Here is a 16,965-nt window from a genome sequence, read left to right on the forward strand (position 1 = left end):
CCCCCCACTTTCCCAGCCCCTTCCCTCCCCTGCCACCCTCACTTCCCCGTCTCTACCCCCAAACCCATCCCTCCCCACCACCACCGTCACCACCAAGATGGCAGCCCCACACCAAAAATAAAGGAACATAAATGAAGCTTGGCACTCATTTCCCTCCTGGCTGAAATCAGCTTGATTGTTTGATCTGGGATTATTTTATTGATTATACATAAGATTGGAAGGATCTACATATAAAATTGGGTGTGGCTACATATTTTATTGTTTCCTTAAAATTTGAGCATTTACATATATATACGCAACAGGGAACCACTGGTTCAAAAGTTAAAATCAGCCAACTAAGGTTGTAGGCTTGAACTTGATCTACCCCTCCTAGCCACCATCCAATGGGGACTAAACATTTTTTTATACATATATATATATATATATATTCACATTCTTATATAGATATAATATATATACTTAAGATACACATTCTTCTATACAATCACAACCGTGTGGGGTTGTGTACGGGTGTGGTTAGATGCTACAGGGTTGAATCTGGGTTTAATTTCAAAAAAAAAAAAAAAAAAATTGGTTATTTTTTTTAAGGCTGCTTTGAGGGTGTTGTATGTTTGTGGTGGTGGTGGCTGGTGTTGTGTGTGTGGTGCTAGTGGGAGAGTGAGTGTGGTGTTGTGTGTTGTGGTGGTGGTGAGCGGGTCGGTTTCTTGAAGAAGGGAGAAAATAGGTTGAAGAAGTTGCAAAAGAACAAAGAAACAATCCCTATATATATGGGGGTATAATGGTCTTCACATTTTTGGAGTTAACAACGTGAGTGGTGCGTTTAGTCCATAAACAACAAAGTATGTGCTTATTTCAGAATGTCACACAGGGCAAAGTGAAGTTTTCCAAGAACAATATTATTCAGCCCTACCAGATGAGCCATCTTCGGACCAATCCCTGGGAGCAGGAGTAACTCCTCCAATGTACTCGGAATGTCTCCATCGTACTTCGTTAGACATATTTTTGCAATTTTCTTCAAATTGATAGCCTTTTTTGGGTAAAATCCAACCTGACAAAAGAAAAAAGTGACACAGCATTTCCAAGTAAAGAAAACAAACTTAAATGGAAACACGGCATAAAATTGCTGGAAGTTAAATGCTTTTATTGACAATGCTTCACTATAAGTATGTATCAGAGTTTGAAGTTAAACAGGAAAAACAGACGACTTTTACACTCATCATCAAGTGACTTCGGACAAACATACTGGGTAAATCAAACTACTGATGATGGCTTCATCAACCTTGTCAATAGCATCGGGAGTAAGCAGACCATTTTGAATGAGACGCTGAATAGCTCCTGCACTAGCAAAAGACCTTAACGAGAAATTGTAAATGCTGAGAAAAGCAACAGGAAAGTAATGTAAAGCAACAACTGGAGTATAATATCCATCAGATTAGATGGTGTACATGATGTCAACATAACTAGTACGTTTTATACAGAGCTTGTTCGCCTTTGAATCAAACACTTCCTCACAGTTTTATCATACAAAGTTGAGAAATGAGAATAAGAAACAGCTTAGCAGTTTTGGATGCTTCTGTGGCCATTCAATGCCAACTCATTTCGAGTGCCTAAGAGGCAACCAAATAGATCTGGTAGTAGTCTTTCCGATTTATCAGTAAACACATTGCCGTTACTTCTAGTAATATTCAGTAATAAGATTTTTGCTTTTCCCCATTAATTAATCTTAAATCTTAGGTAGCAAGCCTGTTAACCTACAAAAATACTACCATTGATACTGAAATTTGAATAATGATTAGATTGAGCTATAGAATCTCAATTAACCACCACCAATTATGGGACAGCATAATCTACCACGTCTTTTTCTTTAGTCCTGAGAATGATTTGATGCAACTATATTGGCTGCACAGAGGATCCAAGGAAATGCAATTTAATGATCATTTAGTTATTAGGTTGAAGAATAAAACCAGGAGTAAACTGCCACCACATACTGTAACCACAATCTGCAATACTAAGACAGTTTGAAGCCCTAATAATAATAACAATAATAATAAATAATGACTCCAAGACTAATATTTAAACTTGCCATGAGTAACATTATCCTTAGTTTGGCTTGAAAGAAGTGAAGATGCCAAGACAGCAAATCTTCTCTCCTGATAAGAAAAACAAAAACAAAAACAAATGACTAGTAATTTTAACAGCACCAAGTTTCATCCATCAAATAAACCCCATTGAAAGTATAAAACAATTTCGTATTATGCAATCTATTTAAGAGTGAATGACAGAACTATAATCCCATTTTCAGCATATGAAAGATCAGAAGATAGCTTCACAGTTAATAAAAGCTGCAAAAGGAAAAATCAGAAAATATCTTAATGTTGAACTCACTGATCAGTTCTTGTAAAATCAATAGTCATCCAAAACCAACAAAAAAGCAAATTACCAATTTGTCTATTCTTTGGTCTAAAAGCCTGCTGTCAAAAACATGAATATTTACAAATTCCTACTTTAAGTGGTAAAGCTTGGAATATTAAGTCTATTAACTACACAGACATTAGAATGGCCAACAAATTCCCGTGCTTTTAAAAAATAAACCTATATTACCATTTTACCTGTTAGACCAGAATGGTGTTTGATCAATCTAACTGAAACACAATTATTAGAATCCATCAATACCTAGGCTTAAAGATCTCTGTTCAACATATAGAGCATCCCCCATTTGCATATAGTCAATGGATTGCATTATTTATAGTGAACAGCGCCATGTTACATGTGATCAGAAAAGCATCATCTACTAAAAAAACTATGTCATAAAAATTAGATTATGTTATATTTCATATACTATATTACATTAAAAAGGGGCATTCCTAGGAGCAATGGTAAAAGTTGGGGCTGCCAAGCATGAAAACATGGAATTGAGTCTGAAAGCAGTCACTTCCTGTGAATAATGCCAAAGATTAGGTGCATCTCACGTATTACTCCTGGCACCCCCTCAATTACCAATGTTAGGAGCCAACATGGGAATACCCTTATATTAAATATATACACATTATCTCATATATACATATACATATGATGTTGTACATAGGCTCTATAGGTCATTGCTTGATAGGTTAGGAGATGATTTGGGGTTCAAGAAAGGTTGGATAAGCCACTTTCTTAGAAGTGTCGGTGCTTCTAAGTGTCAGATACAATGATTGAAGGTGAGAGGTGCACTGAGGCACCAAGGTCTCTTGCAGCCTAGGCGGGGGAATGAAGTAGATGTTACGAATATTGCAGTTTTTTGAGTATGAGAAATTTATTGTGTATTTTATCTATCATGTGTAGGCTATGAAGCACATGTACAAGTATGAACACTGATACTGGTACGATACAGGTACGTCAATATGGTAAAATCATAAAATAAAATAAAATTAGAGTACAAGTACGGCTGGGTACATTCGTAAAAAAATATTTAATTTTAATTTGGAGTAATTCAAAAATTAATTAAATGGTTTATTGGGTTAAGATCTAGATGAATTGGTATAATGTGGCTTAATCAATTTGATGACCAGCCTTGAATATTTATAGTGAAAGAATAATTACAAAATAAGAAATAACCAAAATAAAGCAAAGATACAATCACATAATTTTAGCTAGTTAGAATGTAAAATAGGTGAAGATTAGGGTAAGGGTTAGAGAGGAAGAGAGAGAGAAGAGAAGATGTTTTGACTATTTGGTTTAGAGTCGTAAATTAACCAGAAAGGAGATTGTACTTAGCTTTGGAAGAAATGTTCTTTCTGAAAAATTGTACTCCTTGTAAAAGAATTAAATAATGTAATCTAGAATGATCTATGTTTTGTTTCATATAGTTATGCACTACTCTGAATGGATGTTTTAAATGGACTTAATGTACTCAACAAAAGAAATTAATGGCTTCTGCAACTCAAAATACAAAAAATTTGACCCAATTAACACGAGTCCAAACTGTTTTGTAAGTTAGGACTTTGGTAGTCCATGACTATTGGCCGGTCACTGCACTATCCTGTTTGGGGCGGATGGGGACAGAAACGGACAGACTTAGTAAACATATCTTCTGTCTGTTTTGATGAAGAGATAAATGATGGAGTCACACAGCCTGTTCAAACCTTCTCCCGAGTAAAGTGAGCATCCACCTCAATGTGTTTAGTTTTCTCATGATGAACTGAATCAGAAGCAAGCATGACAGCAAACTTGTTGTCATAAAACAACTGACAAGAATCTTTCTCCCCAAAGCCCAATTCCAAAAGTATAGACCGAAGCCACAGAAGTTCACAAGTGCCCTGAGCAATAGCTTAATACTTAGCCTTAGCTGAAGATTTAGAGACAACTGCTTGCTTCTTAATTTTTCTACGATAGAAGATGAATACCATAGAAAGTACAAAAGCCTGTTGTCGTATGTTTGTAAGTCTTTGACCCAGCATAATCAACGTCTGTAAACAAGAGAGGCTAGTTTCGGTACCAACTAAGAAGAATAAACCCAACCTTGGACAAGTCTTGAGATATCTCAAAATGTAATAGACAGCATCAAGATGAGTAGTGCGAGATGCATGCATAAACTGAATGACTACATTCACTGCAAATGTCAAGTCTGGTTTTGTACTAGTCAGGTATATCAGCCGAATCAATAAGTCCCCAAACTCAGTTGAAAGCGTAAGGTTTGGTTCCATAGAGGTAAAGGCAGGTTTACAACCTAGCATTCCAATGTTCTAAAAAAAGTCTTAATACACTTCTGCTGAGACAAAGATATCCATCAACGAGACCGGGCAACCTCAATACCTAAAAAATATTTGAGAGGACCCAAATCCTTAATATCAAATGTTCTGCCTAGCTCCTGTTTCACCTGAGTAATACCAGAAGCATCATCCCTAGTAAAATAATATCATCCACATAACTAACAAAATAGTACAACCACTAGGCCGATGACGAATGAAACATGTACAATCCGAGAGGCACTAAACAAAGTTCATCCATAAAAAAACAAAACTAAATCGACTGAACCAAGCCCGAGGGGATTGCTTTAGGCTATAAAGTGACTTGCGTAGGTGACGCACCTTCCCCATATACTCATCGTTAGCCTAAAAATCTGGTGGAGGATCCATATAGATAGTTTCAAGCAAGTCAGCATGACGAAAGGCATTCTTAATGAAGGGGCCATGAGAGCAACAACCAAAGAAACCACAAGATACATAGAGGTCAATTTAGCAACAGGAGCAAAAGTGGCACCAAAGTCTTAGCCAGGAACATGAGTGAAACCTTTGGCAACAAGCCAAGCCTTATACTGATCCACACCATCCGAAAGGTATTTCACATTGAACATGCACTTGAAACCAACTGTTTTAGCACCACTGGAGGTTCGCTAGGGTGGTTAGAGGAGAGAAGATGGGAATAAAAAGAGAGGAAGAAGAAGGGTTGGGTCTGCTATGGGGGAAACAACTACGAAAGGAGAGGCTGACCGGGGTGGTTAGAGGAGAGATGGAAAGAAAGGGGTGGGGCTGTTCTGGAGGAAGCAATCATGGAAAGAATAGGCAACTATAGAGGAAGTTACTATGACGTTGTTGTGAGATGTATCTCTTTCTCACCTCTTTTTTCTCTCTTCTTCGGCTAAAAATTAGAATATCAAACAAATGTATTGTAGATACTTCAGCACTTCGCTAAACAGTGTTACCTGGCAGGGGGGTGTTGGTCTAATTTTAAAAAATACAAGGGGGTGACAGTATGATTCGATATTATACAAGAAATGTTAGTATAATTTACTCCTAAAAAATTAACTTGTCCCCATCCCTACTACCTAGATTAGCCCCTCCTCCAATATGATTTGGGATGGGGGCAAAACACTACAATCTCTGCCCTACCCCACCCCCGCCCCATTGCCATCCCTAATTGCTAACCATTGAAGCATTTTATTTGGTTGAGTTTTTAGAACTCATTTTTTGAAATTCTTCTAATAAAATTAGAACATAGTTTGACAAAAATAAACACACAAAAATATTTTTTTAAAATTTTTTAAATTATTTATGCTGGAAAGAAAAAGGTAAAAATTATATAATAACTATGATTTTTTTATCATCAAACTAATTTTTGAAAACAATTCAGAAAATTGATTCTAAGAACTTAATACCAAACATAAAGTGCATTTTTACATGAGATCATTACCACTCTAACACATTATATTGTGTTAGAAAAATATATTATGATTTGGGTTATTATTTTATAATTATTTTATGCCTTAGGGGTTTCTTGTAATTATTAATCTTCATTAATATAAATAGGGGATGATATCCTAATCATTCTCTAATATTGTATTCCCTAAAAATAACATGGTATCAGAACCTAATCCTAAACCCTAATTTCCTCTACCCATACGACTCCTCAGCCTTCGTTGGCTTCAGCCGACTGCCTTGCCCCTTCCGCCACTCTGCCTCGCCTCTTCCTCTGCTCGACTCCTACTCTTACCCCTAGTATCCTGTCGTGTTCCTCGTCTCTCTCTCTCTCTCTCTCTCTCTCTCTCTTGAGTTTTGTCTGCTTATATAACCCATGTTTGTGTTTCTATAACCCCAGTCACTTTATATAACCCTCATCTCTGTTTGGTTTCATTTTTATTTTTTTTGTTTAAAGTTTAAAAAAAAAAAAGTACGAATTGTTAATTCTTTACTGTCATAGTGGTTGTTTGTTTTTCCCCTTCCACCACCACCTTCTAGGTTTGTGATTGGCACTAGTTTTGTTGCGGGTTTGGTAGTACAATATCTATGGCAGATTCTACTGGTGTGTCCACTACTTCTCAAACACCTAGGAGTGAGAGTTTCCCTATACCTTCTACTATAACTGATAACCCCAACCCTAGTCTTAAAATCACCACCTCTCTATTTAATGGTCAAAACTATCTCGCGTGGTAGCAAAGTTTGACTATGTTTTTGAAGAGCAGAGAGAAGATGGGGTATGTGGATAGCAGGATACAGGCACCCAGCTCAACTGACCCGAGTTATGACCAATGGGAGATTACCAACTCTTTTATTATGGGTTGGCTTATTCATTCGATGGTACCAAACATTGGTAAGGGTTACTTGTCTATGGAGACTACCCAAGATGTTTGGGATGCTGTGGCTATCACCAATTCCCGCAAAGGGAATTTTTCACAGGCATTTAAGTTACGCCGCTCTATTGAGAGCTCTGTTCAGGGGGAGCAAACGGTTCTTCAGTACTTCACCTTCCTCACTAACGGCTAGAAACGCCTTGATCACCTGCAGGACTATAAGTCTGTTTGCACTGCTGATTCCGTCAAGTACAAGAAGTTCATTGTACAGGAAAGGGTCTTTAAGTTTCTGGCCGGTCTCAATGTGGAGTATGATCCAGTTCAGAGTCGAGTTCTGAGTATGGACATTCTTCCTTCACTTCAGGAGGCATTTGCCTATGTACAGAATGAGGAGAGTCGCCGGTCTGCTATGATATCCCTTATCTCTACTGACCGCTCAGCATTACTGTCTACTTTTAAAAATGGCCTCAACCTGATTCCTATCCCTCCGTCTGCTGCCAAGGAGTCTGTATTCTGTGATTACTGTAAGAAATCGCGACATACTCGTGAGACGTGTTGGAAGCTTAATGGGATTCCATAATAATCCAGGGCAAAGACTTATGAGACAGGAAAACACAAGGAGAAGAGGCTAAGTTACCTAAGCGGGCAAAGGACGAGAAAGATGTACTGAGAGCAGAAGACCGACGGTCCAGCAATTGACGCAGAACATCCTCAAGCTCATGAGTAGTCATGCCAGAGAGACCATCAGAAGTCGGGCCAATGGAAGCAGAAGTAGAATCAAGTGTATCAACGGCAGTAGACTGATGAGCCACGTCCTCTCCTACTCAAAAAGGGTATAAGTGTTACCACCCTCCTTCTCGTAAGTAGTTTGTATCCATGGATGTCACATTCTTTGAGTCCCAGTCCTATTTTTTGTCCTCTCCGATGTCACAGCCCTCCCGTCAGAGGAAGCCTTGATGTGAAGTGATTCCTGTGATTCCTATGGTGGAACCAGTTGTTCTTGCACCACCGCCTCCTACGGGGACTGCAGAACCCAATGTCATCAAGGATAGGGAAAAGCAAGTTTATGTCAGGGACAAAGACAGACAGCAAGTTAACTGGATACAAGAGACCACTTCTACTCCTCCACTGCCATCTCCTGCTTCTGATGAGAGTCCAAGTAACTTTGAATCTCTTGAGTCCATTGATCTTGATATTCCTATTGCCAAGAAAAAGGGTGTGAGGTCTTGTACTCAACATCCTATCTCAAATTTTGTGTCCTACTCTCATTTGTCGTCCTCATATAGAGCATTTGTGTCCAATATTTCCTCTGTTAGCATTCCTAACCATTTTCAAGATGCTCTTGCTACCTCTGAGTGGAAACTTGCCATGATTGAGGAAATGAAAGCACTTAGAAAGAATGGCACTTAGGAATTGACTGAGTTACCTAAGGGAAAACGACCTGTGGGATGCAAATGGGTGTATACTGTGAAACACAAAGCAGATGGTTTTATTGAGTGTTACAAGACTAGACTTGTGGCAAAAGGATTCACTCAGACATATGGCGTCAACTATCAGGAGACCTTTGCACCTGTGGCTAAGATGAATTCAGTCAGAGTGCTTCTCTCGTTAGCAGCTAATCTGGGTTGGCCACTTCATCAGTTTGATGTAAAGAATGTTTTTCTCCATGATGACCTCAAAAAAGAGGTATGTATGGACATTCCTCCAGGTTTTGAGGATCATCAGACAGAAGGCCGAGTATGTAGGCTTCGAAAGTCATTATATGGTCTCAAACAGTCTCTGAGAGCTTGGTTTGAGAGATTCACTCGGGCTATGCTTAAATATGGCTTCAAACAAAGTCAGGCAGATCATACCTTGTTTGTGAAACATTCCTCACTTGGTAAGACTACAGTACTCATTGTTTATGTAGATGACATAGTTCTTACGGGCGATGATAGTAAGGAAATTCCTTTGTTGAAAAAATATTTAGCCAATGAGTTTGAAATCAAAAACTTGGGGAGCTTGAAGTATTTTCTGGAAATTGAAGTTGCTTGCTCACAGAGGAAGTATGTGCTTGATCTGTTGAAGGAAACTAGGATGCTTCGCTACAAGGCCTGTGACACTCCACAGAACCCAATCAAAAACTGGGGGCTGATGAAGGAGGAGTAGTTGTTGACAGAGGGAGTTATTAGCGATTAGTGAATAAACTCATTTACCTATCTCACTCTCATCTTGATATTGTTGCTGCTGTCAGTGTGGTTAGCCAATTTATGCATGCTCCTCATCAGATTCACTTCGAGGCTGTCATGAGAATTTTGAGGTACTTCAAGTTTGCTAGTAAGGGTCTTTATTTTTCACAGTATGATCATCTTCGTGTGGAAGCCTATACAGATGCTGACTGGGCTGGATCAGTGACTGATAGGAAATCAACTTAAGGATATTGCACCTTTGTTGGAGGCAACCTAGTTACTTGGAGGAGTAAGAAACAGAATGTGGTTGCCAGGTCAGGTGCAGAAGCTGAGTTTAGAGCTATGACACAAGGGGTGTGTGAGCTCTTATGGATCGAGTTATTGTTGAGTGATCTAGATATTACTGTGATAATAAGGCCGCTACCAACATCGCTCACAATCTGGTTCAACATGACAAGACAAAGCATGTTGAGATTGATCGTCACTTCATTAAGGAGAAACTCACTAGTGGCACAATATGTACTCCTTTTGTGCAGTCTGGTGAATAACTTACTGACATCCTCACCAAGGGAGTTAGGAGTAAGCCATTTCATGACATCTTAGGCAAGCTGGGCATGAGAAATATCTTCGCACCAGTTTGGGGGGGTGTTAGAATAATATATTATGATTTGGGTTATTATTTTGTAATTATTTTATGCCTTAGGGCTTTCTTGTAATTATTAATCTTCATTAATATAAATAGGGGATGATATCCTAATCATTCCCTAATATTGTATTCTCTAAAAATAACATATTGTTCTTTTTAACTTGTAAGCACCACGTCAATAATTTCAAATAAAGTACATTAAAATTAAAAAATCAAAAATTGTTAAGCAATTAAATATTTAAACAAATTAACCAAATAAAATAACCAATTAAAGGAAACTGAGTCATTTAACAATAAACACTTAGAATACAAATTACTTAATTGACCAAATAAAATAACCAGTAATTAACACTTAGAATGCAAATTATTATTTGCTCATTGTTATTGTCCAGAGAGAGAGAGAACAAAGTAAAAAAAATGGTACATAAGCCAAAATATAAGATTTTAGGTATTTATCTTCAATTGTTGTCTAAGGTTAAAGCTATCTACTTAGGCCTCATTTGGGGAGTGGCTACTTTAGCCAAAAAGTCAAAAAGTTACTAAAAGTTGTCACATCACCTCTCTATTTTTCTGCGCATCTTTTCATAAAAAGCCAAAAAGTTACTAAAATAGCCTATTCCCAAACGAGGCCTTATTTGGAGAGCTTTGATAGAATGTGCACAATATATACAATTCTATTGTGCTTCTTTAGATCAAAGGGTTGATAAAATAGTATTTTTTTATATTGAATAAAGTTCAACTTACATATTTAATTGTTTTGTCATGTTGATATATAGATATCAAATAAAATTATATGGACATATATATATATTTTTACAATATTGGATCCCTGTTGTTTCTACATCTCAATTTTTTGGAAATCAACATGCCCGATGTCAGTGTCCATGTTCATATATGTTTTTGTGTTTAACACTCCAAATAATATCATGTGCTATAACCACATCCATATCCATCTTTGAATGCTATGAGGCCAATTAGCTATCTCATTATACAAAATACTTTTTAAAAAAAAAACTTACAAACGAATAGTTAGGGAGCTTTGAACATAAGAATTTCCTCATCAACTGATAAGACTTAGGAAGTAGTCACCTCTTGAACTTAGAAAACAAGCATGTACCACACTGGAAGCATTTTTACGTGACATGATCAAATACTTACCCTAATTTAATTACCTTACATTACATTAGAAATAGAGATATTTGTTAGGAAAACAATTTTAGAAGATTAATACAATGGTTAGAGAACTTAGCAAGTATATGTGTTAAGAATAAAGAATTTAGAAGCAAAGAGCATGCTTTGATAAAGAACTTAAGAATACAATACTTGAAGAACACTAAGAGTTAGGGGAATGGTTTTGAAACTGAATTTCAAGGATCATAAGAAATCCTAAAGCCTAATCAAGATGCTTAATGACTTAGGTCTAACGAGTAGAGCATTTCCATACAAGGTACCAAAACTTAATTGGGATTAACAATAATTAAGCGGGATTAATTAGACCTAATCAAGATTAATTAAGTTAATGATGATTAGAGACTAACCTTGATTAATTAGAACTAAACTTGATTAACTAAGCTAATGATGGAGATTAAGGAATTGATGAAGCAAATAGGTGAAGCTAACACCTCAAATTTGGATGATTATTTTTCTAAAGGAGACAAGTGTCTCTAATAAAACAACAAAAGAAATTGAAAGATAAAGAGAGAGAGAAAATCTGCTGGAAAGTCTTTGAGAGGAGAGAGATGAGACAGAAGGAAAGAAGAGAAGAAGAAGAAGAACCAAAGAGGATCTTCGATCTTAGGCCAAAAATTGAGTAAAATTCACAAGGTAAGGATTTCTAACCTCTTTCACATGATATACATACTAACAGACAAGAAAATGATTTAGGATAGGTTCTTGATAGATTAAAAGAAAAGAAATGGAAAAGAGATGAAAATAATCTAGAGAAGAAATTGAAGGAATTCAACCATTTGCTTGAATAAATCAAAGAGTTTTGTGTAGGATCTTTCAACTAAGTATCTTGTCGAGGTCAGGGGGTGGTCGTCAGAGAGAAGACGACCGGAGTTTCTGAATAAGATTTGCAGTCGTGATCTTCGCGCGAAATTCGGAGCATGATTGTGGGGCAGATTTGCAGAGATCCTATTTTGGGCCATTGGGTGGAGGTGCTGGGCCCCTAGGTAGGGGTTTGGGTCGCTCTTTTGGGCTTGGTTTTAGGAGGATGGGTATGGGTCAGCCTAAGACTTACTTGGGGGCTGCATTAATGGGCTAGAATTTGGTCAATGGGAGAGTTAATGGGTTGACTAAGGTTAATTTGGGCCAGCGAGGTGTTGGTAGGAAATGTCTTCATGGGTTTGGGCTTTTAAATTGCCTCAACAGAACTTGGGCCATAGGCCTAAAAGGTTTTTTGGCCCACGTACAGGCCTCAAGGAGTTTGATGGGCCGTTTTGAAAGGGGCATGCCCTAGACCCAAATCCATATGTTCGATGGGTTTTCAGGTCCTTAATTGGAGATTTGGGGCAAGATTGAAGTGCGAAGGAGGACGATGGTGACCGCAGGGCAAATCAACATCGACCAAAGGAGCTGGGTGTGTCGGAAGATTTATAGTTTCAGGAGGAGGCGATGGATGTTCGAGACAGGGTTGAGAGGCGCGATGGGCTGTTGGAATTTGCGCCTGACTTGACGAAGGTCGACAATGATATTTGTCTGGAGGAGATAGGGTTCCACGAGGTCAGTTGGCATCGGCAATCTTTGATGGGGCTGTTTCGGCGTCGGAACAGTTGCAGTCTCCACTCTTGGACATATGGGCTTAGACTATGGTTCCTTTGATGACAGATCATGGTGGTGTCAATGCCAATTAGTTTGCGCAAACAGAGGTGCCAAAAAGGTGGGAGGATGTGGTAGAGGACACAAATGATGGGTTGGATGTGTTTGGCAATGAGGAGGTCAGTTTTCCTAGGTCCCTTCAGCCACTTGCTATGATTGGTGATGAGTTGGGGGAAGGAGATGATATGCCAGTTGAGGGGGCAGGTTTTGGGGTTTTGAAACCATCAGTTGAGGAGGTTTCAGACTGGGTGTTAGGTAGAATAAATAAGGTCAGTCATTTGTTAGGTGTTTCGTTTGAGGGGCATAAGGTAGAGGCTATGAAGTTATTTTCAGTGATAGAGGCGTCTTGGTGTAATGGTGCTCCCCTCCAGGGAGGTGCAACAACAGAGGAGAGAAAAAGAATTGCGGAAGTTGGAGTGTTCCATTAATTATGACCACCGTTCAGGAAAGCAAGAGAAGATAGCTAGGCAGGGGAGGGAGAAACAACTGTTTTTAAAATGAGATTGAAAATCTGGAATGTGGGCGGGTTGAATGATAAAGGGAAGCGTGTGGCAATGGGGACGCTATTAAGGAGTGTCAAACCAGATGTTGTCTATATTCAAGAAACTACAATGGAGTGTGGGGAGGGATGTTATGAAGGAGATTCGGGGTGGCAGGTGTATTGATTGGATGTTTCTTCAAGCTTTAGGCTCGGCAAGAGGGAAGGGCGGGGGAATTCTTGTTTGTTGGGATAACAGGGCGATGATAAAAGAGGAGGTAAGGACTTTCTCAGTGTCTTGTTTGTTCAAGTGTGTGGAGAATGGATTTCGATGGGTTTTCGCATGGGTCTACAGACCGATTCAAGGAGTAGAGGGGCGGTTGTTTCTAGAGGAGGTGGGATGTGTAGCGTTTCGATAGGAGTTTCCGTGGTGTGTGGGGGGTGATTTCAATATGGTGAGGTGGTCGGAGGGAGCAGTCTGGAGGGGGTTGTAATTCAAGGGTGATGAGGGATTTCTCAAATTTGATTGATGCTTTGCATTTGGTGGATTTGCCTTTACAAGGGGGGAGTATACTTGGTCTCGGGGCTGGGTTTCCTCCCGAATTGATCGCTTTTTGGTGACAGGGGAATGGGATGAGCATTTTTCCGATGCAGTTCAACATTGGCTTCCTCGGCTAATATTGGATCAGTGGCCGATTTTCATGGATTGTGGGGGCATTCAGAGGGGTCTGTCGCCCTTTCAATTTGAGAATATGTGGCTCCATTCTGATGGTTTTGCTGATAGGATAAGTCGGTGGTGGGGAAGCTATGAGGTGCCTAGTTCTCCAAGTTGTGTTTTGGCTTAGAAGTTAAAGTTGCTAAAGGCAGAGCTGAAGCAATGGAATAAGGAGGTTTTCGGTCATTAGAGGGACAAAAGGCTAAGGTGCTGGCTTAGTTGCAGATTTTGGATTCTATAGAGTCTGATGTGGGTTTGTCTAAGGAGGAGATGGTGCGTAAGGAGTGCTTGCGAGGTGATTTTGTTCGGATTACTCAAATGGAGGTTAGTTTTAAGCAAAAGTCTCAGTGTTTGTGGTTGAAAGAGGGGGATCGTAATACAAAGTTCTTTCATTGAATGGCTAATGTGCATTGGAGGATGAATCAAATTGGGAAGATTCGGGTAAATAGGGCGGAGTTGACGGAGGAGGAGGTTAGGATGGGGATTGTTAGATTTTATGACCACTTGTGCAGGAAGGAGGGGAAGGGGTGGCGGTCTGGGGTGGACAGTTTGTATTTTGGTGTGAAATCGGATAATGATGGGTTAGAGCGGCTGTTTTCTGAGGAGGTGTTGGGTGCTCTGAAGGGGATGAGGGGTGATACGACTCCAGGTCCAGATAGATTTATCATGGCATTTTTACAACATTGTTAGGATGTTGTGAAAGGGGATGTGATGGCAATGTTGGATCAGCTTTATTAGACGGGCCAGTATGAGAACAGCTTCAATGCGACTTTCATTGCTTTGATTCTTAATGTGGGAGGGGCTGAGGATATTCAGCAGTTTAGGCCAATAGTTTACTGAGGAGTGTGTACAAGCTTTTGGCCAAAGTTTTGGCTAATAGGCTTAGGGGGGTGGTGGGGGACGTAATGTCGGAGTCCCATAATGCTTTTGTGGATGGCTGTTAGATTTTGAATGCGGTTCTAGTGGCTAATGAGTGCGTTGATTATCATTTGCGTAAGGGACGCCCAGGTATGATTTGTAAGTTGGATATTGAGAAGACTTATGATAATATCAGTTGGGATCTTTTTGATGTCTAACATGGAAAGGATGGGCTTTGGGGTGAGGTGGAGGTAGTGGATTTGGTTTTGTATTTCGACGGTACGGATATCGGTGCTAGTAAATGGGACGCCGGCAGCTTTCTTCCATACGTTTCAGGGTTTGCGACAAGGGGATCCTTTGTCTTCGTTGTTGTTAATTCTGGTGATGGAGGCACCAAGTCGGTTGTTATCTCGGGTAGAGGAGGTCGGTTTGTTGGAAGGCTTTTCGATGGGAAATGGGGTGCAAGATTCAATTGTTGTCTCCCATCTTTTGTATGCTGATGATGCCTTAATTTTCTGTAGGACTGATCCGGAGCAGCTAGGGCACTTGAGGTGTGTTTTGTTGCATTTTGAAGCGATTTTGGGTCTCAAGGTGAATTTGATGAAGTTAAAATTGATTCTGGTGGGTGATATACATCAACTCGATGTTATCAGAGGCCAGCCTAAGCGCTAGGCGAGGCGAGGCTTTAGCGCTTCACACACACTGAGGCGAGGCGAGGCGAGGCGAAATGGTGAGGCGATGGAGAAGCGCCTGAAGTGAGGCTTAGGCGATGAAGCGAGAGGCGAAACGAAGCGACACTTCATCAGATTTTGGCCTGATTTAAGTTCGAATCATTTGGGCCCTCCATCGACTTCATTCGAATCATCTGGGCCCTTCATCGACAAAGTTAATTACTAAATAAGAAGTCCAAACCCTATATCAACTTCGTTCGTCGACATTTGGGTCTTCTAGGTCTTCTTCTTCCGAAGTCGAATCATCTGGGTCTTCTTCTTCCTTCTTCGGACGTCGTTCCGAGGTGAGTTCCTTCTTCGGACATCATTCCGAGGTGAGTTCCTTCTTCTTCCTTCTTCTTCCTTTCTCCTTTGTTCACTGTCGACTTCACCTGTTCTTCCCCCCTGTTCTTCCCTTCGACTTCACCTGTTCTTCTTTGTTCATTTTTTTCTTCGACTTGAAGAACAATGTCGAAGCCTGTGTTAAAATTAATTCAATTATTTTTTAAAATTAATTTTTAAAATTAATTTTTTTCAATTAATTCAATTATTTTTTTTCTTCAGTGTTAAAATTTCAATTAATTCAATTAATTTCCTGATTATTCAATTAATTATTTTAATTCAATTAATTTGTTTATTTTAATTCAATTAATTTAATTCAATAAAATTAATTTCCTGGTTATTCAATTAATTTGTTTATTTTAATTCAATTAATTTCCTAGTTATTTTAATTTCCTGGTTATTCAATTAATTATTTTAATTCAATTAATTTCAACTATTTTAATTTCTTTATGTTCTTTAATGTTGTTAAAATATGTGCTTTAATTTCTTTATGCTGAAACATTGAATTGCTTGTTGAATAGAATTAATGTCAAAGTCGAGTGAAAGTAAAAAAGATCCGGCATGGCAATATGCACGGATGGTAAATCCCCAAAACCTTTCAAAGTTTATTTGTAACTTTTGCGACAAAGAAATGAATGGCGGTGTTTACTGAGTCAAGCAACATCTTGCTAGTGGTTACAAAAATATTGTTGCTTGTAAAAAATGCCCATCTCATGTCAAAGATGAGATTAAAGACTATATGTCTCAAAAAAGTCAATCAAAAGTGCAATTGAGGATGGTTCCTGATTTTGATGAGATGGATAATGATGACGATGACGATGATGAAATTCTTGAGATAAATCAACATGGTAAAAGGCCTGTTTCTACTCAAGGTTCTACCCGTCGAGAACAAGGAAGTAACTCCTCCAAATCTGTTGGTTCCAAACAACCAAAGCAAAAGGGACCCGTGGATGTGTACTTCACCCCTGATCCGGAAGTTACGGTGCAAAATCGTAAAGCCAAGGGAAAGCAAACAAGAATTGATGATAATGATCCTAGCAAGAAGGTGTTGAGAGATCGGGCTCTTGTTTGGTTTTCGAGGTGGATGTATGATACGGGTATACCTTTCAATGTTGTGAACTACAATAGTTTTGGGCCAATGGTTGAAGCTTTTGGGCAATATGGTCCTGGCATGAAACCA

General features: G+C 39.0%; 1 protein-coding gene across 4 annotated transcripts in view; it reads right to left on the bottom strand.

Annotated features, from left to right (window-relative positions):
* The window catches only part of LOC114265735 (endonuclease III homolog 1, chloroplastic), a 44,181-nt gene that overhangs the window by 2,165 nt on the left and 25,051 nt on the right, over nt 1-16,965 (bottom strand). For 2 of the 4 annotated variants that reach the window (XM_082878382.1, XM_028206555.2), the window contains exons 6-8: nt 2,084-2,150; nt 1,244-1,335; nt 911-1,048 (exon numbers count right to left, since the gene is read on the bottom strand). In XM_082878382.1, the coding sequence (XP_082734508.1) occupies nt 911-1,048; nt 1,244-1,335; nt 2,084-2,150 (297 nt within the window). The remainder of the gene's footprint in view (nt 1-910; nt 1,049-1,243; nt 1,336-2,083; nt 2,151-16,965) is intronic. The other 2 variants (XM_082878384.1, XM_082878383.1) reach the window with 1 other exon arrangement.

This window comes from Camellia sinensis, chromosome 7 (assembly GCF_055761805.1).
Source record: "Camellia sinensis isolate YWXY chromosome 7, ASM5576180v1, whole genome shotgun sequence".
Lineage (NCBI taxonomy): Eukaryota > Viridiplantae > Streptophyta > Magnoliopsida > Ericales > Theaceae > Camellia > Camellia sinensis.